The sequence below is a fragment of the Acanthopagrus latus genome, chromosome 17 (assembly GCF_904848185.1).
Source record: "Acanthopagrus latus isolate v.2019 chromosome 17, fAcaLat1.1, whole genome shotgun sequence".
Taxonomy (NCBI): domain Eukaryota; kingdom Metazoa; phylum Chordata; class Actinopteri; order Spariformes; family Sparidae; genus Acanthopagrus; species Acanthopagrus latus.
The window spans coordinates 13,656,127-13,680,930 of NC_051055.1; the positions used below are offsets into that span (position 1 = coordinate 13,656,127).

The 24,804-nt window shown below is 40.3% G+C and overlaps 2 protein-coding genes across 8 annotated transcripts; both read right to left on the bottom strand.

Moving 5' to 3' along the window:
- Positions 1 to 164: 164 nt before the first annotated feature.
- Positions 165 to 12,146, bottom strand: LOC119006638 (zinc finger protein ZFAT-like). 3 transcript variants are annotated; one of them, XM_037075557.1, is made up of 24 exons: positions 11,938 to 12,146; positions 10,604 to 10,762; positions 10,131 to 10,298; positions 9,849 to 9,977; positions 9,539 to 9,643; positions 9,321 to 9,443; positions 9,173 to 9,246; positions 8,544 to 8,632; positions 8,294 to 8,395; positions 7,820 to 7,968; positions 7,446 to 7,537; positions 7,002 to 7,150; positions 5,927 to 6,899; positions 4,962 to 5,088; positions 4,624 to 4,856; positions 4,428 to 4,509; positions 4,129 to 4,248; positions 3,044 to 3,217; positions 2,788 to 2,876; positions 2,212 to 2,350; positions 1,857 to 1,963; positions 1,017 to 1,107; positions 711 to 808; positions 165 to 627 (listed from the first exon to the last, which is right to left on the bottom strand). In XM_037075557.1, exons 1-24 carry the CDS (start codon positions 11,954 to 11,956, stop codon positions 433 to 435), a joined length of 3,786 nt encoding a protein of 1,261 aa, XP_036931452.1. In that variant the 5' UTR covers positions 11,957 to 12,146; the 3' UTR covers positions 165 to 432. The 3 variants fall into 3 exon arrangements, with proteins under 3 accessions (XP_036931452.1, XP_036931450.1, XP_036931451.1); XM_037075555.1 differs by having other exon boundaries at positions 165 to 633; XM_037075556.1 differs by having other exon boundaries at positions 165 to 633; positions 8,544 to 8,629; positions 11,938 to 12,145.
- A 2,456-nt stretch (positions 12,147 to 14,602) lies between these two features.
- On the bottom strand, positions 14,603 to 23,415 carry LOC119006797 (protein tyrosine phosphatase type IVA 3). 5 transcript variants are annotated; one of them, XM_037075874.1, is made up of 7 exons: positions 23,263 to 23,415; positions 19,317 to 19,807; positions 16,408 to 16,545; positions 16,109 to 16,201; positions 15,891 to 16,021; positions 15,509 to 15,583; positions 14,603 to 15,107 (listed from the first exon to the last, which is right to left on the bottom strand). In XM_037075874.1, exons 3-7 carry the CDS (start codon positions 16,501 to 16,503, stop codon positions 14,990 to 14,992), a joined length of 513 nt encoding a protein of 170 aa, XP_036931769.1. In that variant the 5' UTR covers positions 16,504 to 16,545; positions 19,317 to 19,807; positions 23,263 to 23,415; the 3' UTR covers positions 14,603 to 14,989. The 5 variants fall into 5 exon arrangements, with proteins under 5 accessions (XP_036931769.1, XP_036931764.1, XP_036931766.1 ...); XM_037075869.1 differs by lacking the exon at positions 23,263 to 23,415 and adding an exon at positions 22,746 to 23,092; XM_037075871.1 differs by lacking the exon at positions 23,263 to 23,415 and adding an exon at positions 22,986 to 23,054.
- Between the last annotated feature and the right edge of the window lie 1,389 nt (positions 23,416 to 24,804).

Genomic DNA, 24,804 nt, shown 5'->3' on the forward strand with positions numbered 1-24,804 from the left:
TACAAACCATATTTTAATGCATGCCAAAAGCTCACCATAATTTGAAATCTGTACCAAACAAAAGAATTGTTGATAGCCACTGTTTCATGACAAAACATTTCTAACAACAGCAGAAAAAAATCAACTTTGAGATCAGTTTTTTAGTAAATTAATCCACTCCAGTGTATCAAGCAGTGCGGGACAGGGGCTTTATTTAAATATACTCTGTAGTACAAAATACATCACATAATAACACAATTGCACTTATGGTTTTTATTTTTACCATGTGACTGAATAGTAAATCTGACTGACGTAAATCCTTCACGATGACGGGGAGACATTCACTAAATCCTGATTTGATTGTTTAATGGTACATAATGTCATCTTACTTTTTAAAAAACTGATCCACTGATACTCACTGATTAACAGGTCTATGGTGAATTGTTAGCTTTTCTAGTTGATTTCTACAGTGTGCTCCTGGACATAGACAATATAGTGGTGAGTGTTATCTCCCTGAGTAAGGACTGTCAGAGCCTCCAGGCCATGCGCCTCCTCCACCACCATCACCTGGTCACCAGTCAGACCCCCCTCTGCGTTCACCACCATCAGCTGGTTGCTGACGTTACCGACTTCCTGCTCATCAGCCACCTGCAACTTCAGCCACAAGTCCACATTAATGTTTTGTTGTAACCACACATCATTGCCTGACAAAGTGATCTGCTGTCGTATACCTGTTGTACGACGGTAACTGTGCCTGGAGCCATGGCAACCATGGAGGTGACGGCGTCGTGAGTCTCTGAACTGTATTCAGTGATCTGCTGGATATTAACTGCAGAAAAAGAAACACATTTAAGCCTTTTAATGTGTAAAGTGCATATGCGAAGGCACATTAATAATAAACATGAACCCAAGTAACCAGAGCAGCACTTCCGCTGTACATCTGTGGGCAATTATTTTTTTTATTTTTTTTCAAACTTGTCCGTTGGTTTCTCTAAGTCAGTTAATCACTGTGTGTTTGTCAGTGTTGCTGTTGTTACCATTGTCCTGCAGGTCTGCTACAGCTGTGTCTGTCAGCAGCTGCCCTCCATCGTCCACAGGAACACAGTGGGCTTCCACTGCCTCCCCCACCTGGATATTTATACACATGGCATGAGACAGTATCATCCTGAAAACACTGGCTCTGACATACAAATGTCATTGAGTACTGCAGCTGATATTTTGGCTGCAGTTTTCAAGTTCCTGAATCAATTTTTTTTTTAATGACAAGAGACTGTTTAGAACAGAAACATCAGAGTTTACACCCATGTTAGTGGCTCTGTATCACTGTTCTTAGACACAACAGTGCTTGAGTTCAATGCTAGTGTTAGCATGCCAACATGCTCACAATGATAATGCTGTCATGATGATCTTTAGAGGGTGAGTTAAGCTAAGTTTAGCATGGTACCATCCTGGCATTTGCTAATTAGCAGTAAATACTTCTGATGTCACTATTTACACTGACACAAGTACTGACCTTGGGCACAATTTTGATGGTCTTGCACTTCACATGGGTATTCCAGGTACTTTATAATTCTTCTGTGCTACATTTATTTAAAAACTTTATGTACTAGTTACTTTCCAGATTAAATGTTGTTCCGGAGCCAAATTTTTTTTGGTAATTACTTTATCAGGACTCATTCAAAAAGCACTCTATTAATCAGAAAAATGCTTCACCATGCATGGACAAAAATCACAGCGGTCCATTTTAATTGTCAAAATATTTCTCTCCGGTTCAAAGTGGTGGACCGACTGATCAACAGACAGACACAGAGCTATCATGGCTAAAAATAACCCAAAACAGTTTTTCACTGTATCTAGTGCATATGTATACTGCTTACCTCCCAGGTGCCCTCCACCACTTTCAGGCTGTGTTTGCTCTTCAGGTGGCGGTTCAGCTCCCACTTGGTGCCATAAACAAACTCACATTCAGGACACTTCAGACCACCTAAACACACACGAAATCTATGTTAGTTTAAGCTGAATGCACCTTTGGCTCTGTATAAACCACATGTCAGACAGTATCTACTATAGTTGCCACACTTACATGAACAAAATATATCATCAATGGTAGTAATCATTCTCTAACTATGCACTGTATTTATCACTTCATACTACTATTAAAGCTTTTCAAGTGCTGTCTCAATACAGATACAGATAGGTCTAGATGTGGCAGTATGAGAGCAGAGGTAGGACCTTGCTGTTCAAGAGCATCGGGGTTAGGCAGTCCAGGTCCAGCATTGTGATATTTCTGATCCGGGTGTTTCAGGTTGTAGTGTCGCTTCAGGGGACCAGCGATGTTACAAGAGTAGTGGCAGTGAGCGCAGCGGAATGGCTACATTGAAAGAGAAACGCAAATCAAATATCTGTGGAGCAGGAATGCCCGTAAAATACTAATTCATGTTTTTGTCATTAACATGACAGATAATGGTCAGAGATTAGGTTACATCTATGAACGACTGGTATCGTTTCATTTCAACAGAACCTTCTACGACCTAACTGTGCATAGTTTGTATGAAAAAACAAAATACTATTGCTGGATCACATCTTTGATTTGCCGAAAAAAGTAATTAAAAAAAAAAAAGTCAGAAAAAACAAATAACTACATTACAAGAAATGCAGAGTACATTTTCAAAATCCCCAAACTATGAGGATGAATGACATTTTAAGGCAATTTCGTACTATTGATATTTTGTAATTCATACACATGAAGTGGAGTGTAAGGGTGATATTTCTACATACTAAGGCTGTAAACTTTATGTGTATTCTGACCTTAAACTCAGCGTGCTGCTCCACATGTCTGAGCAAGGAAGGTTTAGAGACCGAGGTGAAGTCGCACTCCGAACAATGAAACCGTTTGCCTGAATGAACACAAAATAACAGCTTCTATACTTCACTACTTTTCTGGCATACTTAATTATAACGCAGATAATAATAAATTGACAAATACATTAAAAACCAGCAAATCAGCAGTGACAACAATGATATTTAAAAAAAACACATCATCAATGACTGAGAGCGTACGTACCTTCATCGCTGTGGCTCAGTCTGTGGCTTTTTAGCGTCACTTTAGATTTGAACTTTTTACCACACAGATCGCAGAGGTGACGTCTCTCTGTGTTGTGTCGATTCATATGAGTCTTCAAGTTACTCCTGCTGCGGCCTGCATAGTCACACAGGTTGCAGACGTATGGCTTCAAACCTGCGCAAAAGACACAAATTTACATATACACACTTGATAAGATTTCCAGCAGTTCAGCAAAGACAATAATAACCACATGACAGAGCAAGAACTTTTTGTGGGGTTGAGGGACATAAAAGTGTAAAGAATCAAATGATATTTGGCAAAATGTTGGATAACTGGTTGGGTAATATGTCTTACTAATATGCACTGAAGGCATTAAAAAAACAAGGCAGTTGAATATCTATAGATTGTTTTAAGTCCCCCAGAAGGCAGCAAGTAAAGAAAGCACCATAAACCTGCTGCAAATCATAATGAGCATATGCTTTGCTTGGTTGTTTCTGTTAACCAGCTGTTTTCAGTTTAGAGACTTGAGACCTGAGACCTTTACCAACACCTGTGCTGGATTTATGCCTGCCAGCTATTTTGGTTTCAGGACAGATGTGACTTCAATGGAATAAGTTCATCAAGGTAAGCTTAAGCAAACAAGGACTAAAAATCCACTTCCACAAGCTGAAACATTGCACATCATAGCTAATGTAGATTATACATAAAGCAGTTGCATTAGATTTCCAGATAAATCAGCATGACATATGTATGTAGAAGAGGCGGCTGTAAAAGAAAAACAGTTTTTAAAACTGAAAGAAACTGCTTATCTCATAACTTTGATGCAAATTGTCATTGCCAGATTTCAAATGCTTTCATCTTTGAGATGATGCCAGCAACAAAAACATGGAGATTTTGGTTTGTGCTTGACCAACAGGCCAATTTCCTTCAACGTCTGTCCTCCTGGAAGACAGCCAGGAGGGGGAGACAGATGGAGGCTGAGATCACGCGGCAGTCAAGCAATGAAATACTGTGCGTGGGTACTGTTTCCACACACACACACACACACACACACACACACACACACACACATCACAAAATCACACCTTGGTGGGCCCAGATGTGCCGCTGAAAGTCGCTGCTGTTCTTCAGGAAGTAGGAGTCACAGTAGGGGCACTTCTCTGCACGCTGCACCATCAGTCCTTTGCCATGGAGAGGGAGTGTGTCTGTCAATACAAGCAAAACACAACACACACAGAATTAAATTGCTACCTTGGAAACTCACAAGTAGAGAGTGACAAAAAAAATGCAACCATGGAGGTGACAAAAAAAGAAGGAATCGTAATTGAAATTGGCGGTACCGTGCGTGTTTTGTCCATATCTGTAGATATACCAGTGTGTTTACCTGGGTGAGATGTTTTGATGTGGTGTTTCAGTCTGTGCTCTGGACAGCTGTGCTGACAGACTGGGCAAGTCACACTCTTCCCCTGAAAACAACAGCAAGACAAACACATAAATACACCCAACAAACCTACCCAAGAGAATCCAGCAGTCGATGTTTTCAACAACTTATTTTTCAAGTCAGGTGAAGGGCTGCTTACCTGTTCCTGGTGCGTCCTCAAATGGGCTTGAAGCTTGTACTTGTCAGGTGTGGTGTATTTACAGCCAGGATTCGAACAAGGCAGCAGCAGGCCACTGTGCTTCTGGATCTGGTGGCGCTTTAAAGAGCTTTTGGTGATGGAAGAGTAGCTACACTTTGAACAGTAATGAGAGTGCTCCTTGGTGTGTGTGCGTACATGGACGTTATAGTGGACTTTGTACCAGAACAGTTTACCTGTGCAACATAAAAAAAGACTATTTAATGCTCAGCCCAGACAGAGGAAAATCTTAGTAATAAATAACAATGTCATATAAAGTCAAGGAGGTTTCATCATCTCACCACAGTATTGACATTCCAGGTCTCCGTAAATTTTCCTGAGCCGTTGGAAAGTCTCCATACTGAGCTGAGTCTTCTGAAGAGATGAGAACACCTGCTGGAACGCACTCTGATGGAAAACCTCCGACACCTACCAACAAGCAAACAGAGAACAAGTCAGAATGTATATGTCTGGAGGAGACGAAAAGTTGATTCTAAGAGGAACTCATGCAAAATTAATTATTTATTGCAAATGCATATATAAACTAAGTGATGTATTCTAATTAAATAATTTTCAATACAGCACTGCTACTGAAATAGAATCAAGACAGTCAGTATCAAGAGGAGTAACCAATATTTTAAGCTACAGGAAGATGAACTTCTTAAATAAGGCTCTCAGCTATATTTAGTATCATTGCCGTTATCATTATTTATATATATACTATACTACAAATTAATAATAAATAAGGTGACTGAGCCATAATCTTTACTCAGTGTAATCATTACCTTCTATATAAACATATACAGAAAGACACCACATTGGCAGAATAATCAATAGTAATGTTATCATAGAGGAACTAACTATTGGCTTCCACTGAATAATTTAGTGCTCACTATAAAGTCAAAACAAATGAGTTGTTTAATGATAAGTTAGTTGACAGCAGCTATTTTTGATAATTAATTAATGCAACTGATTGTTCAGTGATCTTTTAAGTCAAACTTCTCAACCTTTTCTTGTTGCTCAAAAGTGAAAATTGGCTGCTGTCCTTCATGTTAGCATTCTATCAAATGAAATATCTTTTAGTTTTGGGGTGTTGGTCAGACAAAATAAAACCCTTGATGACATCACCTTAATAGTGATGGCCATTTTCAACAGTTTTTTTTAGATGTTTCATAGGCCAAGCGATTCATCTGCAGATAAATTATAAAAACAATCATTATCTGCAGTCCTTGCTCCTGTCTTTCTCTAGTCCTTGCAATCAATTTACCCTTTCTGAATCTGGAGTTTGTCCATCGTCCGATTTAGGTGCTGATGACAAATGTGTGTTTACAGTCACATCACACACAATTGTATTTCCTGATGATGAAGAAGTGCTTATTTTTTTGGCTGCGTGTGTGTTCTCATCAGCTGGGTGTGTGTTTTCTTGAGTCCTGTCCTCCAAAAGAGGGGTGTGAACGCTCTCTGGTGATAAAAATGTCGGGCTATTGTCTTCAGTTGCAGGGATGCATGAGTCTGTCATGTTGTCCAGTGACTTCTCCCCAGCTTCTGCTTCATGCTGTCTGTCAGCAAGAGTTGTGGTCTCCATGGAAATGGATTGATGGAGCAATTCCTGGGAGTCTTGCTGCACACTTCTGTTTTCTAATTCTCCTTCTTTCGCTGTTTCTCCCTCTATCACCTGCACTTCTTCTGCACTTTCACCCTGAGCTTTATCTCGTTCTTCCGCCTTCTCCTCCCTATTGTCCATCACTGCTACTTCCATCTGCTGCCCTTCCCCATCTTGCCACTCCACCCTTCTTACACCCTTTCTTCCCTCCTCCTCTCCCGTCCTCTCGTCTTCACCTGCCTGCTCTATCCTGACCTCTTCATTCATCCCTTCCCTCTCATCATCCCCCCACATGCCTCCTCCAGGCTGCATTAGATAGTAGCTGTTGTTGATGCAGTCAGCAAAGGCCTGCTCCTGGTCTAGATCAATGTGAGACTCTGCCAGGTGACCCTTCAGCCTTTGAGAGCTGACAAACTTCCCGTCACACATGCAGCACACGTACAGGAAGAGGTGCTTCCTGACATGAGCTACAAGGGCAACCATCTTGGTCGCAGCATGGTCACAGAGTAGGCAAGCAAAGGGACGCTGGGACCCATGGACCAACAGGTGGCGCTCCCGCTCAAGCTGATTCTTAAAGCGCCGGTTACAGGTGGGACAGTGGTAGAGGAGCTGTCTGAGGCCCTGACGAGTCTTTAACCTGGAAGAGATGAACAAATCAGATGGGCTGGTATGGTAGTTAGAGATAAAGATATATAGAAATACAGTTAGGTGAAATAATGGCAAAAAATTTTGATCAAACCTGAGTTGTTGGTAACTCTGTTGGACCACAGGGTCTTTCAAGTTATGTCGTTTCTCCATGTGTTTCAGCAAGTTTTTCACATCCGAGTACTTTTTCTCACAAAAGCTGCAGTGCTGCTTCACTTTCAAATGGACTCGCTCTATGTGGACCTGCATTGGCCGAAACACAGGATTGCTGTTTAAAAAAGTGCATCTGCACCCTGAAGATTGATCAAAGCCATCTGGATGTAGACATTCGAATAAAAAAATGTCATCCCCAAAGTGGGCCAGTATAAGCAAATTAAAAGAAAACTACACGCAGAAAATTAAATCCACTGACTGTCATGATGATATTTACCCTCAAAGTTATTGTAGTGTAAAGATAAGTAACGACAACCTTCAACTTTATTTGAATACTGTACATTAATACTTACATACATAAACAGTAATAAAGTGCTAATATGACCTTGAGGTGTCCTGGGCTGAGACAGTTAAAAGGACAGTGCTGGCAGCTGAACTTCTCTCCAGTGTGCTTCCTCAGATGAACATTCAGGTTGGCTGTAACAAGTAAAAACAAGGAAGTAAGCAGGAAAGACAGTACGCAGCTATTACAGGAATTCAAAATAGTTTGTAACTAAAACAGTATAATTTTGTTAAGATAACAGAAGTTGCCACGGTCTGTTGCTTAAATTCAAGGGAACTTGAAGAAAAGAAGAAAAATTTGAAACATCAGATAAAACCCAATACCTGGGAACCATCACACACCACCCAAAACCTTTAATTTTCAAGCTGAAATGGCCAGGTGGGTGTAAACAGTCTTTCCTGTGAGCCTGGATGTACCTTTGATGGCAGATGCGTAGTCACAGTGTGGACACTGGAACGGTTTCTCCTGGGTGTGTGTCCTGAGGTGGGCGACCAGCGAGTGTCTGAATTTAAAGATCTTATTACAGAACTCACAGGCGAAGATCTTCAACTGGCTCTGAGGTAAACTGGGAGAAAGGGAGTGACAATATCATAGTTAATTCATTGAGAGTTGCTGGTGTGGTGGTGGAGGTATTAGTCTATGTTGCTTATGAAATAGATTGATTTCTCTGACTAGATCTGAGCTGCACATTTTACCAGTTAGACAACTAAATAACTTTCAGCCCCTCAAACAATGGGAAAAAGTACATTTAAAAATCTATCTTCTGTGAGATTTATTTACTGTAGTGTGTGGCTTGTAGTTTACAAAGAAGTCTTCAGCTATACTTTACCCACAAACAACTTTGTTCAATCACTGTTTAACAATTTAAAAGAAAAATATTCATACAGTACTTGGTAGCATCTTGCTTGATAGAATATTCCTGGAAGCCTCTGCTGGCTGCTGCTGCTGCTGCTGCTGCTGCTGTTAATGATGTTGTGGAGGTCGTGTCAGATCTAGGAGAGAAAACAGTATCAGACTGCTGACAGAGGATAACACTGATCTATTTTGTGGATATACAGTTAAAGAGTCAATTGTCATTGTCTTCTATAACACTTTTTGATAATTTGACCATCTATAGGAGGCCAATTTCCATTTTATTACCTTGGCTCCTGATATGTTTTAGGATCACCCTCACAGATAGTGGCATCATTTGCAAGGTCTTCTGACTGACTTTGGAAGACTGCAGACTGCTGATGTCCCAGAAAAAAACAAAACAAAACAAAACAAAAAAATCAATAAATAAGCTCACATAACACTGGGATTCACAGATCCATTCAGATCAAATACACATTAGATAATGATGAATAAAAAAAATCAGAGAGACAGAAAAACACACATTTTATATCAAAATCATCATATTTTAAATTTGGTTAAAATGCAAGAATTGTACAACAATTTGTGTTTCAGAAAGAATATGTTTTGGAGTACTGCAATCACGTCTGTCAACAGTTATTACATTAAGAGTTCGGTTTCTATAAAAATTTCTCTGACTGGGAGACTAGGAGACTATTTCTGAAAAAGAGATGTTGCCACTAAATGTAATTCTGCACGCTGTGAACACTACAAATTAAATTCTATACACATTTATTATATTTGGCTAGAGGTATAAATCACAGAGATATTTCAAAACCTGTCTGCCAGGCTAGATATACTAAAAGAAAGTGAGCAAATATATGCTAAAGTTTGAGCGAGCCAACCTTTTAAATGCTTCTGTGTATTCATGTGCCTACCTGAGGTTGAGCCTTCACAGCTGCAGACTCTGTTTGTGCTGAACGATCCTCGACTGGAACCATTTTAGAAACGCCTGTTGGATTATAGATAATACATTTTAGTTATGAAAAAAAAAAGTAACAGCAATTGCGATTATTTAAGGCTTACCTGGAAGTCTTTCATCTTCAGTCAGAACAACACTGATGACTGACTTCTTGTTTCCTGTTGCTAGGCATCCGTCTTTGGGGACGCGGCTTCGGCTGGTTCTTGGAGTTCTGGAGTTGCCACCGTCTACAAGCAAGGAACAAGAAAGGGTTCAAACTAAACCTGAACCCTACAGAGTAAGAATTAAATTGAAGAAACTTGGTCCTGCACTTTAAACTTACCCTTTTCTCTTGTAAGTCCTGGTCTGGATGAGTTTTGTTTTGTATGCTTTGGACCTGGATCTGAACTCCCAGAACCATCAACTCCTGCTCCACCACTGATGGTCCCTGAAAATTGATTACCGCCATTTATCAGAATCACCTGAATCACCATCTACAAAAAAGGTTCCTCACTTTATCCACAACATCTCTAGTTGACAAAGTATTTAAGTATCTATAATTATAGTAAGGATAATTCCCAGCATGCTACCTCAGTCCACTCCAATATTTTAACAAATATTAACTTTAGTTATTACTGGTTTGTTACACTCACCATTCTCCTCTGCGTTGTCCTCTTCTTGCTCCTCTTTAAGGCAGATGTGTTTGAGGATCTGTCGTCTGTTGCTGAATGAGCGATGACAGTCTCTACATTCCAGCCCCAACGTCCCTTCGTGGCTTTCTCCTAACAGAAAATGAAGAGAATACAGAATATAGTCAGTTTATTTAACCAGCCGATTCAAGATTTGAGTGACACTCCCACGCAGAGGGTATTTTTTCCAGTCCTATACCTGAAAACAAAGAATTATGTCATACATATAAACAGCAACGGTACTACCTTCTATCGAGCTACATTGTCCACTGCCCTCCTCCTTATTCCCGGCTCGTTCATTTTTAACATTATCCTCTACAGAATGGATTGAGTCAGCCTTGCCGTCTGTCAAATCAGTGCGAGTCTTCTTTGTAGAGCCTTTTGGTCGTCCTCGCTTTCGCTTCACTGGGCTCTCTGTGGGACCCAAAACAGAAGAAAACACAAAACCACCTCAGACCATAAGCAACAACACGCTTATTCTACAAACCTATGAAGATATCTGACAGTACCAAGCCTGATATACAGTAGCTGATGCCATGTGTCATAAGACTATCCCCAAAAAACAACGGTAAAACAAATTGAAAAAGACATTTTAAATATATCTTGGAATGATAATAAGGTCAAAGTCGAATTCATCCCGTACATAGTGAATATAGTGGTAATGCTTATACCGTATATAATTTTTAGATGATTTTGTTATCCTGGCACACCAATCTGACCTGCAAGCGTCTCCACAGGCGCTCCTACGAGGGGCTGCAGTGCAATGATGATGTCATCAGGAGGATCCTGTTGGGGGTGTAGCTGGGAGCAATGGGCCAGCAGCTGAGAGCGACTGGGAGAGAAGAGGTTGCAGAGCCGACACGAAAACAGGGAACCACCTGGAGAAAAAGGAGAGATTACCATAATTTGTCTGCTTGAGCAAATATTATTATTTGAGTTGGGTACCTCATCCCGACTCCACTAATTAAAACATTTTATGGAACACGTTTTTTCTTTGGCTTGGAAAAATGTATTTAATCATTGTATTGCTTGGCAAACAGACAAATTAATTAAAACTGCTTAAACTTGTGTCACAGTGGACTTCATAACCGCTTTAAATTAAATTAAATAGAAAGTGCAAACAAAGCACAACCAGGGAGACTCTTTTTATTAAGTGTTATTAATTAATTATATACAACATAAGGTATTGTGTTATTTATAGATTGTTCATTTTTTCCCTTCCATTTCCTTTTTCTTCTTTTTAATTAACTTTCTATGTTATATGAGTTAAAAGTATAGAGGGAAAGAAGGGAAATGGAAAAGGTTTGCTACCTTACGTATAAAAGGTGATGGGTGATGGCATGTAGGCCTAATCTATGCTGGATTATAACAGTGTTATGTACAATTGTTCAGTTTCAGCCAGCACTTTGGATCCTATAGTTTCACAACCCTCATATAACAGAACAGGCTGCTTGGGCTCATTCACCTAATACATAACATGGCATTCATGGTGACTGAGGCTCACACCCTTCAACTGGACAACTCTTCAGTCCATCCATTTTATTTTGACAAAGTTAATTTTTCTATAACAGAGTGACACGTTGCCTTTCTTTTTTTGTGGAACTTGACCAAAATCATTATTGTGGAAAATACGACCTAGTTTTTTCGATATCTTGCTGCTTTCCTTTTTAAAATAAAGCCCATAATTTTCCTTCGACCAGACGATTTCATATTATTTCAAAACGTTCATAATTTATATTATAACATTCGGGGTTATATTGTTGAGCTAGAGGGCTAATGTCAGTCAACTTTGTGCCCTCAGCAGCAAACACGTCAAATCCTACAAAAAAAAAAAAAAGCTGTCGTCACCGCCAGCTCTGGACGAGCATCTCGTTCCTTTACTGCAAAACGTAATTTACAAATTCTATAAACTAAAAATACACTGTGATGTAAACTGCAAAAATCAGTGTGTGCACACGTTTTAAACTAAACACGTTTGTTTATTTTGATTAAGCCCAAACTACCATGAAGACCCGACGAACATATTCGAGTTGAAGCTAGCCAAAATTCTGACCTGCTTTTTGTCCGTCCATCTCTCCAGCGTCCGCACGACAAAAGAACACTAATTTATCGATGGTTTTGAGGCATCGTACGACTTAATGTAATCCCTGAAATAGGATTTAGAGCATATTTTTACATTACGCACATAGAAATTTATGTCGAATCTGCCACACAAGTCCTTCCAAACAGCGGAAGCGGACAGCGGGGTCCAGTGTCGCTGTAGTCGTCAGAGCAGCGCCTCCTGTGGCAGGAGGACTGTACTGCGGCTGGTAAGGGAACTACAGTATTCTTGTGGGGTCACTTCACCTCAAAGACTTACATTTTCCCCTTAGACAATGAAGTTTTTGATCAAGTATTTACAGTATACATTATGTTTGGGATTTTATGGTTTATAAATTCCACTAGAGTTGAGCTTAAAGTGACAGATAGTGTTTTTTGATGCTGGGTTTTATGAGGTACTTATCCATAGTTAGTGTATCACTTGCTATAGATGACCATCAGCTCTTCCCCTTTGTGGAGAAGCAGGACATTGTAGCTACTGTTCTAAACTGTACCAGTGAGATGTATTCTAGCCTCCTAAAATACTTCCCACCTAAATGTAACATTTTTGGCACTTTTTGTTGCCATCAAACAGCCTTTTCCTTTGGTACTACATTCCCTCAACAGTACAAGACCATGGTCCTACAAGCGGCATTTCGTGTCTAAGGGAAGGGTGTTTGATGGCAAATTAAAGAGCCAGAAATGTTCAAACAGATATACATTTTCTAGTTGGGACTTATTTTTTTGTGGCTACAGTATGTCTTGCTGCTGCTATGGTTTATAGCGGTGAAAGGCCCTGCTTCCTGCTGGTGCCACCTGCTGCTTTTCCACACAGGCACAGAAAGAAGTGACAGAAATAGAAGCAAATCAGTAGTTGGCGTGACATTAGCATTTCCACTGATGGAGACAGCTCTTGGCAGGTAAACTTACATAAAGCACATTAAATAACGCTGCAAAATATTGATCAGCATAGACTGATGAACAACAGTTATATAGGGACGATGACAAAACCTTTATTACAATGCAAGAATTTACAGACATACAGACATTTACAGCATTTCATTTTTTTTACATTAAAAAAGTGTCAGCTCAGGCCAGTCCCAATGATTAGCAATCACTAAAGACTACCAAACACACACACACACGCACACATACACACACATATTCAAAGAAACACGCACACACGCTTCATATGAACAAGTAAACTGTTTTTTGTTTGGTTGTTTTTTAAGGGTGAACGCTTTTAGGTAAAGATGGTGGATCCTATTTCCTTTTTACATCTCTACTGCTTCATAACCTCTATTTTACACCGTTTGCTCTCATCTGTCTGGGACATGATGTTTTGTAACAGAGATGATGAGAAGATGATCATAAGCGGCATACTAATTCATAAAATGCTCATGACCTACAATCAGCAAAAAAAAAAACAAAAAAAAAAACATATCAGTTTTGAATGAAAAAGTGTCATAAGCAGTTGGTTACATGCATCATTCAGGAACAATACAGATAAGTAAACTCAACCCCACAAGAAAAGATGTATAAGATACTGTAAGCTAGCCTAAAAGATGTGATGGTGCTCGGCAATATTTGCTATGACTGGATCAGTTGCTCACTTATCCAGTTATAAATCAGTTGAGTTAAAACTAAGAGATTGCGTTATAGACTGCTGATAAAAGAAAAATTCCTCCCTGACACAGGAACATAAAATAAATATATGTATAATACCTGCCATGATTGAATTTCCTTTGCACATTATCATAGTCAGTGAATGGAAGGAGGGATTCACCCAGAATTAAAGTGGAAAAAGGAGATCCCTCATTTAATATCATTTACAACCGGTTCACATTGCTGTTATTTTAGAAAGTGTACTGTGTCATTATTTCAGAATTATTGTCATTTCCTTTCGTTATTATACACATGTTTACTTTAAACCTGGCTTGAAATCAGCTGCTGCTAACAAAGATGTTTCCCTCCGTGGGTGTCAGTAAACGGAGCATAATGTACTGTAATGCACACACAGATATGTAAACACTCGAGCGCAATGAAGTTATACAAGAACAGTGACTGTGACAAAACCAAATGAAGGCGTTATATTGTAACAAAATGCTCCATCTAGCATTTCATTTTCAATGAGCCATTATAGCTCAAGCAACAGCAGGAGCAGACAAGGAAAAAATAAAAAGAGGTCAACTTGGAGAATTGATGCCAAAAAATGTGTCTCAATGGGTTTTTCATGCCTGATAACAACCCCAAAGGAACACTTTGAAGATTATTCTGAGGATAAAACATATTGCAAATAAACTAATTACAAAATAATTACCCAGCTGGCACCAGATGTCAGTGTAACGTCAGGAAGACATTGGATATGAGACATTTTAGTTGGAAATTGGACATCATTGTCCAGTGTTGAATTTTGGTTGGAATTCAAAATCTGATGGTCATCAAAACCCAATATTGGGTAGATATCAACAGAACCACTAAAAAGCCAGCTGGGGAAAATCCAACTGTATTCATATAAAACATCCAACATGATTTGAGGTCCTTCACTCGACCTGCCACCATGTCTGTCTAGGTGTCTCCATAAGTGCATGCTACTGTTTATATACTTGTATACTGTATATAGACTTGTTGTAAATTTCAATGTGATTAATAGACCTCAAAATATGATCACTGACCAAACTTTCAAAACCAAAAGTGTTAAATAAAAAGAAAATATGCCTCAACAATTAGCCACAAAGAAGTTTTTTTTGTGATTTTCTTTCCCTCCCTCATCATTTCCATATTTCTTCACTGTAAACTATATTATGAAGCAAACATGCCAGTGAAAGACAAGAAATCTTTACAAACAATTGCTGAGAAAACATTCAAAAGATTCCCAGGGTACACTTGGGCTAATGACACCCGGGTGTTTTAGTGTTTTTGTCAGTGACGCAAGGCTTGTGTGGTTGGATTCCTGAGAGCATTTGTTGAGGGGTACAAGGTGTCGATGTGTGTGCGTCTGTCTTTTTGTGCGTGTGTGTGTGTGTTCACATGGTGCAACATTTGTTCTTCTGTGTGTGAGAGTCTTTGAAGCGGAGTCTCTGCTTGGATCGATATTTCTCCAGGTAGGTCAGCTGTTTGCTATTGATGGCTCCCCGGCGCTTCCTGAAACACACACAAAGAAAAACATTGTACAGTGGAAGTAAATATTTGAAATGCTCATTTCGATACTTGTATTTCATATAAGTAGAAAATCGCAGATATAGTTTTGATATTTTATCGTCGGTCCAAATGAGGATTCATTGGAGGAAATCCATGACGGATACTCTCCTGCCATGATTCATCTCCTGCATGATGAAAAGGTTCCCTAACGTTTAGTTAATGAAGCGCTCTAGGCGGCAGTGTGCGTTCCTGTCTGGCCCCTTTGTCTTCTTTGACACCACCACCAGATGGCACCAAATGATATCAATTTTAATTTCTACGAAGACTGTTGCTGTGCTCCTACTTGTTGTTTGCTGTTGAAGATCTAGTACACTGTATATACACCGTACGTAAAATGTACTTACTGTCTGATGAGTTGGATAGCATCTTCATACTTCATCCCACTCTCAATCAGAGCAAGAGCAACCAGTACAGGAGCCCTGTATGCATAAATATACACCCAAACACAAGAGTCACGTTTGTTCAGTCTGATGTCTGAGTTAAAAATAATGACAATTCATCAGCACGATCCTAAAAAAGTTTCAGAATTGCTGTTTGGAAACAGAATGATCAGGCTGTAGCTACTGTTTCTGTCTTGTGTTCAGTCATTTTTTGCCAACAGCAATCATTTGACATCATTTTTACAGTGGGAGCATGAAATATATATTAACTGTATGTGGTTTGTGTGTGTGTGTCCTCCTCTGTAAAGTGCATGTACATTCTTTCACTGTTTGGAGTGTCTCTTACCTCCCCAGTCCAGCCACACAGTGGACAGCCACGCAGCATCCTGGGTCCTCTTGAAATTTCTTCTTCAGCAGACTCAACCAATCATCAACCAGTTTACTGGGAGGCGGGGCTCCATCATCAAATGGCCAGTCCTGAAAAAAAAGGCAAAAGAGTTACTTCTGGCACTTTGAGGGTAAATGCTTTATATACGTGTGCGCCTATGTTTAGTGTGTGCTCACCACCACATTAATGCCATCTTTCTCCAGCGGTGTTTTATCATAGGTGACATCACAGACTCGAACAACCGTGGTGGCCCCGTAGCGCTTCAGGTCCTGAAGGGAACGACAGAGGTAGGAGATGAGATTAGTTCAAATGTGTGTTAGTTGTATCAGTTTACATGCCATCAACAAGTGAAATGACATGAGGTACACGTATGTGTATGTCCACACACACACACACACACACACACACACACACACACACACACACACACACACACACACACACACACACACACACACACAAACACATATGTTACCTCTATGAAGGAGCTGAGTGTGCTGTCCGTCGGGTTGTGTGTGATAAGGAATCTCATGTTCTTGTGGCACAGTTCCACTGGAGCGGGTCGATTCATGGTGGCCAGTATGACCTTTGACAACCCTGGATGACCTCCGACCTTTATGTGTGAGCAGTTAATTGTTAGTCATAAGCCCAATGTCCACAATGAATGACTGTATATAACAAAAAAAAAAAAAAAACTGAGCATAGTTTAATATATTTGAGTCACACTTTTTTGTTTCTTAGACATTTGCCTATTAAAAAAGAAAAAGGTCTGAGAGGAGCTTTTGCTGCTCTCACGCGATCATTCCGATTTGTCCATGTATCACTATCACTCTGACATCAGTAAGCCTTTTCTCACATGACATTTTAACATGTCCCAGTTGGAAAAGCACAGGTGTATATAATAAAATTAATGATGGCTGAATTCCATTTAGCTGCTTCAGTTTCAGGGCCCTGCAGCCGCTCACTCTCACACCGGTGTGGCTTACTGACGCACTTGAAAAGATCAGAGCCATCGTTTACTCTATTATTAACACCTGTGCTTTTTTTCCTAATCTGCATGGTCAAAACATCTGCTGTGGAAAAAGGTGCGTTCAACTGAACCAGAACACACACCCACTAACCCTCTCTGACATGTTTTCAAAGGCAGTCGAACCGGTTGACAAGGTCAAACACTAACAGTTCCTTTATGTAACTTCCACGCAGTATAGAGAGGAAACAAGCAAATCTAGAAATCTAGTATTCACAACATAAGCTCTTGTCTTCTACCAAAATGGCTTGCATTCACATTTTCTTTTTGTTTTTTTGTTTTTTTTGGTGCTTAACTCCCATGATTTTTATTTCAACGTAGAGGCCTTAGTCAAACAAGTCGTTCAGCTCAAGTGGGACTCTCATTCATACCTTCCATTCTTCTGAAATTTTTTCAGATATTTTACACACTCAAATTAACCAAATGTTCAGAATTCCCAAAGTTTCACATTTCTTCAAGGGTTTCAACTCTTTTTCATCCATAATTTCACAGCTCTTTGGACTTTGTCACCCAACTGTCTTCATATCATTATTATGATCATTATATATCATCATTATATATATATATATATATATATATATATATATATATATATATATATATATATATATATATATATATATATATATATATATATATATATTAGATACATATCAGATTGGGTGGAATGTTCATCTCTAGAGTGCGTGACATTATTTTTAGAGGGGAGAGCAGCTGAAAAAATACTATTTTGCCCTCATGTCCACACATTTTCTTCTTCATGTTTCAATTTATACATCAAAATGTTGGTAAGTTTGTGCTGGGTTTACACACTGCAACTGCAAGTCAAGCAGGCACATTTGGCACTGAGAGCCTGTAAGTTCAGCTGCTCACATGTTAACTCAGGAATGTAGATCTGCTCCCAGGTATAGGTCAAGTACTGCAGTGCAGCTCCTTACTTGTGCTATATCTTTGCATCTTTCAGCCCATTCCCACCTTTCTAGTTATTCGTGATGCTTCCTCCACTCTTTCATGCATAAACTCTGTAAAAGTTCAATCTATCCGCTCATACTCTCAGCAAAAAACTCGAATTCCAAGATGTTCTTCCATAAAATACGGGCATTATTGAGCTTTTAGAGCGAGAAATTAAATTTTGCGTCAGTTTTTTAAATACATCTTAAATATTCCACATCTTTCACATATAATTGGTATTATTTCATGTTAAAAGCCAGCAATGCAGTTTAGCAATAGCTTTTCAAAATCCAACATTCACACCACAGTTTCTTCAGAATCTGCCTTCTCCGGTGGGACACCAGTGTTCAAAGAGGGATGTAATGCCGCAGCTAAAGATCCTAAACCCCAACAGGTGCTTTCACCTATAAGCTTGCTGCGACCTCATGTCACAGCTCTGTGGGCGGATACAAACTGTACCTGACGTTCACTTCCCTTACATTTCAGTTACCATCTCTCACATTTATACAGATATTTGCACATTGCAATACCAGAATCTACTGTGCCCTTGCACAATCTAAGTCAAGCTTTTTTTGCACTACTGGATAAATCTGGACATTCTTCACCTGCTTTAAAATTGGTCACACTCTGTTTATATTTATATTCATAATCTATTTTATATTTTCATATCTTTATTATGTCGTTTTTATATATTTTTTTAGTATTGTTTGTTGTTTTGCACCTACATTTTTACTGATCAGGATGTATTTTATCATTTCAATTTCATTGTTATGATTAAATATATAAATACTATCCTTAATAAAGTCTTAGATGTAAAAAAAAATAAAAGAAAAATGTCTGTCTTATCACTGTCTCTGTGCCACCGTACAAGAGTATCTCTTGTGCATTGGCTATGCTCCTGTGCACAATATTTGAATATGATAAGAGGGATGTGAGCGTATTTTAGGAAGGAATTTTAATTTCAATAATCTTAACTCAGAGTTGCCTCACATTCCATGAGGCAAACACAGCCACTATTTTAGAGTTCTGATAAGGACCAGGTGTCATCAGAGTCCTCAGTAAACAAATGCTGCGTAGAGAGCAGAGCAGAAGTTGTGCAGTAACAGGTTTACATTTCCGAAGAAGCGAGGAGGGGCGCATCTGGCAACTCCTCTTCCCAGAAGCATTGGACGTTATCTCAATGCATTTTTTATCTATTCATTTTAAGGAGGAAAAAGGTGAGTGATTTATAATTCTGTGCAAGGCCTGGAACATAAAACATTGTCAGAAATGAATCGTCCGCCCCTGGAACGGAAAGCCATTTTCAGCTCATACTGACCAGGCTAAAACTACCACATAATTCACTATTTACTGTAAAGTCGGTGAAGTGCAGGAGTGAAAAAGTGTATAACTTTTGTCCCCCTCACCTTTAGCTCCAGCTCCAGCAGTTACCTGCAGTGTCTTCAACTTATACCAGGTCTCAGGTGACTCTGGACTTCCTGTCTTGTGGATCTTCTTAGTAGGAGACCGTTTATAGCCGTTCAAGGTTTTATCCCAATTCTGAGTCCAGTCGACTTGTATTACCCCATCAGTTGACTGTATCCTATAGTCCTGGAGGGTACAGGGTGTCAGCTCTCTCTCTCTGTTTTGTCTCTTTGTTTTTTAATCTCTCGGTTTGTCCGGTCCTTTTCTCTCTTTGTCTCTCAGTAGCTCTCTCTTTCCTTCTCTCTCCGGTTAGCTTTCAGTGCCGACGCTCCACTTGTTACCCCATGAGCTGGCTGGTTCAGAGGGCAAAGGCCAACCGTCCTTCAGGTTTTCACGGCGGCAGGACTGTATGGTCCATTCCAGGCAGGGTCTAAATATGTTGTGCGTGGCAGTAGTCACCACTCCGCCGCACAAACTCCATCAACCAACAGTTCTAAAGTACAAAACAAATTGAAAGAAAAGTTTACTTTTTAGACAAGCAACTTTCAGAACAATAGTCTGGAAAAGAGGGACAGGTACAATTTCAGTAATTCAGCATTTGTTTCAGTGTTCTTAACACAGTATCAACCCTTACTTTGCTGCAAAATATACTAATGATAAATGGTAATCAGTGATGTGGAGGCCAGCAGGAGAAAGATGATGTAAGCGCACAAACAAAATCACAGCACAGCATAACATTTAGTTTCAAACACTGAGTAAAATCGACAAACATTAGGACACTGATATTTGCAAGTGAGTTCTGATACTGCCGTGTCTGAGGAGTCAGTTTCGTGCACTGCACATACATATGCATGTACACATGCATGTACACACACAACTCAACAAAACGTATCATCTCACACAGCTTCTAACCTATGTTCAAAAAAGTGTTCCTTCTTTCATAGAACAGATGACAGATGCTGCAGGAGCTAGAAAATCTAATACATGATGTTTCTCACAATATATAAAAAATGCTATTAGATCAGTCTGCACACTATCGAGAAAATTCAATGTGATCTGAAGAAAAAAAGAGATCATAATCTGAAGACCGGTGATCAAGCTAAAATGCTCGAGGACTGTAGCAGGTCCTCATGGAGGAGGTCTGGAATGATTCATCATTTAGCCAGTTTACTTGACAAACATTAGAATACGAAGTGGCTGCTGGCCAGTAAGTGTCATATGGAAAAATCAAATACGTCTCAAGATCTTACTCCAAACAAATAGGAAGCAGCATATTATTGTGCAGCATATTAGTACATTTAGCTCAGTTAGCTCAGTTAGCTATGCAGCTAGTGGTCCAAAGTCAGAGCTCAGAGTGGTTTTATGAGAAAGGGGGGGCTGGCTGGTTAGCAGGCTAACTTCAGTAGAAATCCGTGTTTGAGTCAAAACTTTTATTCACATTCTGCCTGTAATTTTTAGTGCATTTTTAAATATTTCAAATAAAATTCTTACATACTGAAACTTTAACAAAGATAAACATATAATTATGGCTTCTTTATCCAAAATAATATTGTCATGAGCTCATTTACCTGTAAAAGACTTTGGCCTGAACTTCATTAGTCCTTTAAAATGCAAATACGGTATACTTGTAGAAAATTCATGTCTGACACATTCTTTTCCAAATGAATATGAAGTACTTGAGAAGTACTCAGACTGAATGTAATGTACTTATGTGAAAGTGTTTTACCCGGGCCAGGATCTGACTAACAAATGCTGATTATCGGCTCCACTCTACAGTAGACATTTTGGCGGCGAACCAAGCCTTCTCACAAAGGAAGTTTCTAATGGCCTGTCTGTCTGAAAATGCTTGTGAAACTCACGATGTTGTGGAAAAGGGGGCAGTAGTGTGGGGAAAGAAGAAGGAAGGTGGTCAAACACGTAAACCTCCCCTTAACTCACAGGGCCAAACATTCAGACAAACAACCAGGGAAAGTCCAGAGGTACTCTGGGTAATCTCTGGTGACCTCCTCACCTCAGCTCTGGCACACACGCACATAATCACATGCCATCTTACTCACTAACTCCTCCAGAAGAGTGGAGTCTCTTCTGGAGGTTGTTGACTATCTATAATTAGGAATTTATCCTGTGTTACAGCTAATCGGGATAGAGGCTATTATTTTCCACCTGGTCAATGTGTACAACACAAGCACAACAACATGGAAAACGGAGACAAACAGGACACCACACAGGGGGCAGGTTCACTGAAACACAGACAGACTCGACATTCAAAACAAGCTCTAAAGCATCTAAACATCAAACTAGTTTAAATGTTAGCTTCGCACAAGAACTGCTGTCACTTTAGGCATTTAGCCGTCATCTAGAGCCGAGTGACTTCACTTAAAAAAAACGACAAAGAATCATGTGGGAAATGGCAAGACGGTAGCAGTAACTCCAATTAAAACTGTAAAGGCGATCCTCCCTGTTACCTTAGAGCGCAGTTTGGTTTGTAAAAACAGGTGTGTCCCCAGTTGGTCGTCTGGCTGCCTGGCTGTTTCCCTGTCACACACTGGGTCAGGACCCAAAGGAGTTAAAAATGGATCTCAATATTATTTCAGAGCCATGTCAGGCTGCCAAACCTTCCTACAGTGCTTGCAACGCGAGGCTGAATTAAACAACAGTAAGCTTGTAGGTTAGTAGTAAAGACACGGTGGGTTAGTAGTAGCCTCAAATAGGTTAAATCCTGTTACGGCGTATTCACCTCTCCTGCCCTTCAGTTATCTGGTATAGAAGAGGTTTCCTCTAGTAGAAGCTCCAATGGCAAGTCACTCTGGAGAACAAGATGTGCTAAATGCCTAAATTGGAGATGTCTCTGAAAGCCTACAGTGCGCAGCCTTCCCTCTTACCTCAGTGGGCAGCTTGGCTGCTGAACTTCGAAATCCACAAACCACTCACTGGCAAAGTCCTGCAGCAGCAGCAGAAGCAGCAGCAGCAGCAGCAGCAGCAGCGGCGGCGGCAGCCCTACAACAGTGTGAGTGCTGACAGACAACCAGCTGACTGCCTGTTATAGTAAACCCCTGTAGACACTGAATACCCTGCAGCTGTATTTATAGCTGTATCTATACTAGCGGCTGATTCTATGACACATCAGATTTTTGTGGAGACAACTGCCTCCGATGCTGGTGCACTCCCTGTCTCCCTGCTCTCTCAGGCTGTTCCAGTGAAGAACTGTGATACTTGCACTAATGTGAAAATTGCTTTCTATGCAAATTACCTAAATTTTACCTACACGTTCTTACAAGACTTCTTGAAGCAGGTTGCCACACTTCTGGCTGTGTGTCAGCATCAGGAACTTCTCCCAATTACCACCTGATGTTCATTTTTTTTTTTTTTTCTGGATTCAACCACCAAAACAACAACAACAGCAGCAGTATCTACTGAGGAATTCTCCTTACCTGCTCTTAAATGTCATCTCCAACCACAGACTAAACTTCAGCTCCTCTTGCCACAAACGAGTCCGCCTGCTTTAAGTCTTTTTCTGCGACTAGAGGCAAAAACACTACAAAAATGAAGTCCTTCTGCAGCAACCTGTAGCTCTGCCCCGCTGTGACACTTAACTATACACCTCTCTCTGCGCCTCCTGGCCTCTCAGTACCCGCGGCAAGTGAGCTCTACTTGCCAGATTGTAGCTCTACCTTGCTCGTAGCAGTAGTGCAGTGTGCAGGGGCTGAGGATCTGCTGTGAGCTGGTCTAATCAGGCTGAGCAGCCATCTGACCCTGACAGCCCTGTCACCAGCAGAACACTCTACAGTTAATGCTCTTAGAGAGAGAGAGAAGAGCCTGTCCCCCTCCCCCCCTCCTCCTCCTTCTCCTCATCTTCCTCCTCTTCATCCAGTCTTTTTTTTTTTTTCCCCCTCCTCTCTCTCTCTCATGAAGAGGTGCCTTTTTTTCCCCCTTCCTCTCTTTCCTCACCTCTCCTACAGGCTACAAGGTTCAGTCAAGGAAGCGTGTGGTCTCACACACAGTCCAGCGCACAGGAACAAAATAAAAGCAGATTAGTGTTGTCCAGATTATGTTTCTCTCAAATACGAGCGAAATAATTTGTGAAATTGTAGGGCTAATGGTCTTTTTTCCGCCGTGGCACGTCTGTCTGGAGCTTCTCTTGTTTTCCTCTCCTCCCTCTCTCTCTCTCCCCCCCCTCTCCCTCCCTGAACCAACTAAAAATAGACAGTCCTTTGAGCCACCAGACAGATTGGACAAGTCGAACCTTTGAGTCTCAGTTCATGGAATTAACTTTCTCCTTAGCTGACAATAGCTCCAAGTTTGTTGTTGTTGTTCTCCTCTGGCTAAATACCGTGTGAAGTCACGTATCATCGCCGTGTGTTGGGACAAAAAACTAATACAATGGGTGATAAATTGCAGGAGCAAACTTCTAAAACCAATATGTATTGAAGCCTTCCTCCAAGAAATTCATTCAGCTTTGGCTTTGGGTTTGTTTGTTTTTTAAAATAATTATTTCTGCTTCATGCAATTTGTTTACAAGGTTATGGGAGGGGTACTTGAGTCTGGAGAGTCACAAGGCACAGACTTTTTAAAGCAGAACAAGCCGGGGCCTCACCTCACTATCAATCACTTTGAGTAGAGGTTAACATGACTGTTAAGCCAGGCACAGAGCTTTAAAAAACACCTCTTACTCGCTAAAATTAGCCGAAGCGCCGCTTGAACGCTTTCCAGTTTACTGCATTAAAAACGTGTTTGTGATCATGACTTCAGCCTCAGTGATTTCCTGTGTGTGCATGTGTGAGCTGTGATTCCTGCACGCGCTCTGGTGACAACTCGTCCGCCGCTGTATGAACCGACGGCTGGTTTTCATTAAAGTGACCTGTCACCTCTTTTATTCCAAGCGTAAATATAGCCGCAAGTGGGGATTAGTGGGTTGCGAACACAAAGTGACAGTTAATGATAAAGACCTCCGGAGAGGAGAGGTGCAGGATGGAAAAAGAGACGCCTTCACTTTGCCTCCGTGTCCTTAAAATGAAGACTTTGACTGCAATCCAACCAACATCTAAACATAGTATAGAAGTGAATATGGCTTATTCACATTCTGTACAGTACATGCGTTTAACAACTTTTAAAGCACAGGTGTCATCTGTATGTGTGCGGTCAATGGAGACCGGAGGGTGGGGGCGAGATAAGGGCATGGCATGCAGTAAAAAGGTTTAACTGGGACGTTGCAGTACGTGTCTGAGGCCATGAAGCGGATTCTTTTGGTCACAGATCTTATTCACTGCCACAACAGTAGACTGTAAACATTACATAATTGTAGAGACAATGGGGGTTTATTGAAGCATACTCACTGCAGTGTTTTAATCATCAACTAAAATAAATAACAACATTAATTATCAAACCATCAGTACAATATGGTGAGTATGAAAAAAGCTAACCTGGGTCAGTATGCTTGATTCACCAAACATTTGTAGAAAATGTTGTGTTTAATCACATATTTGACACTTG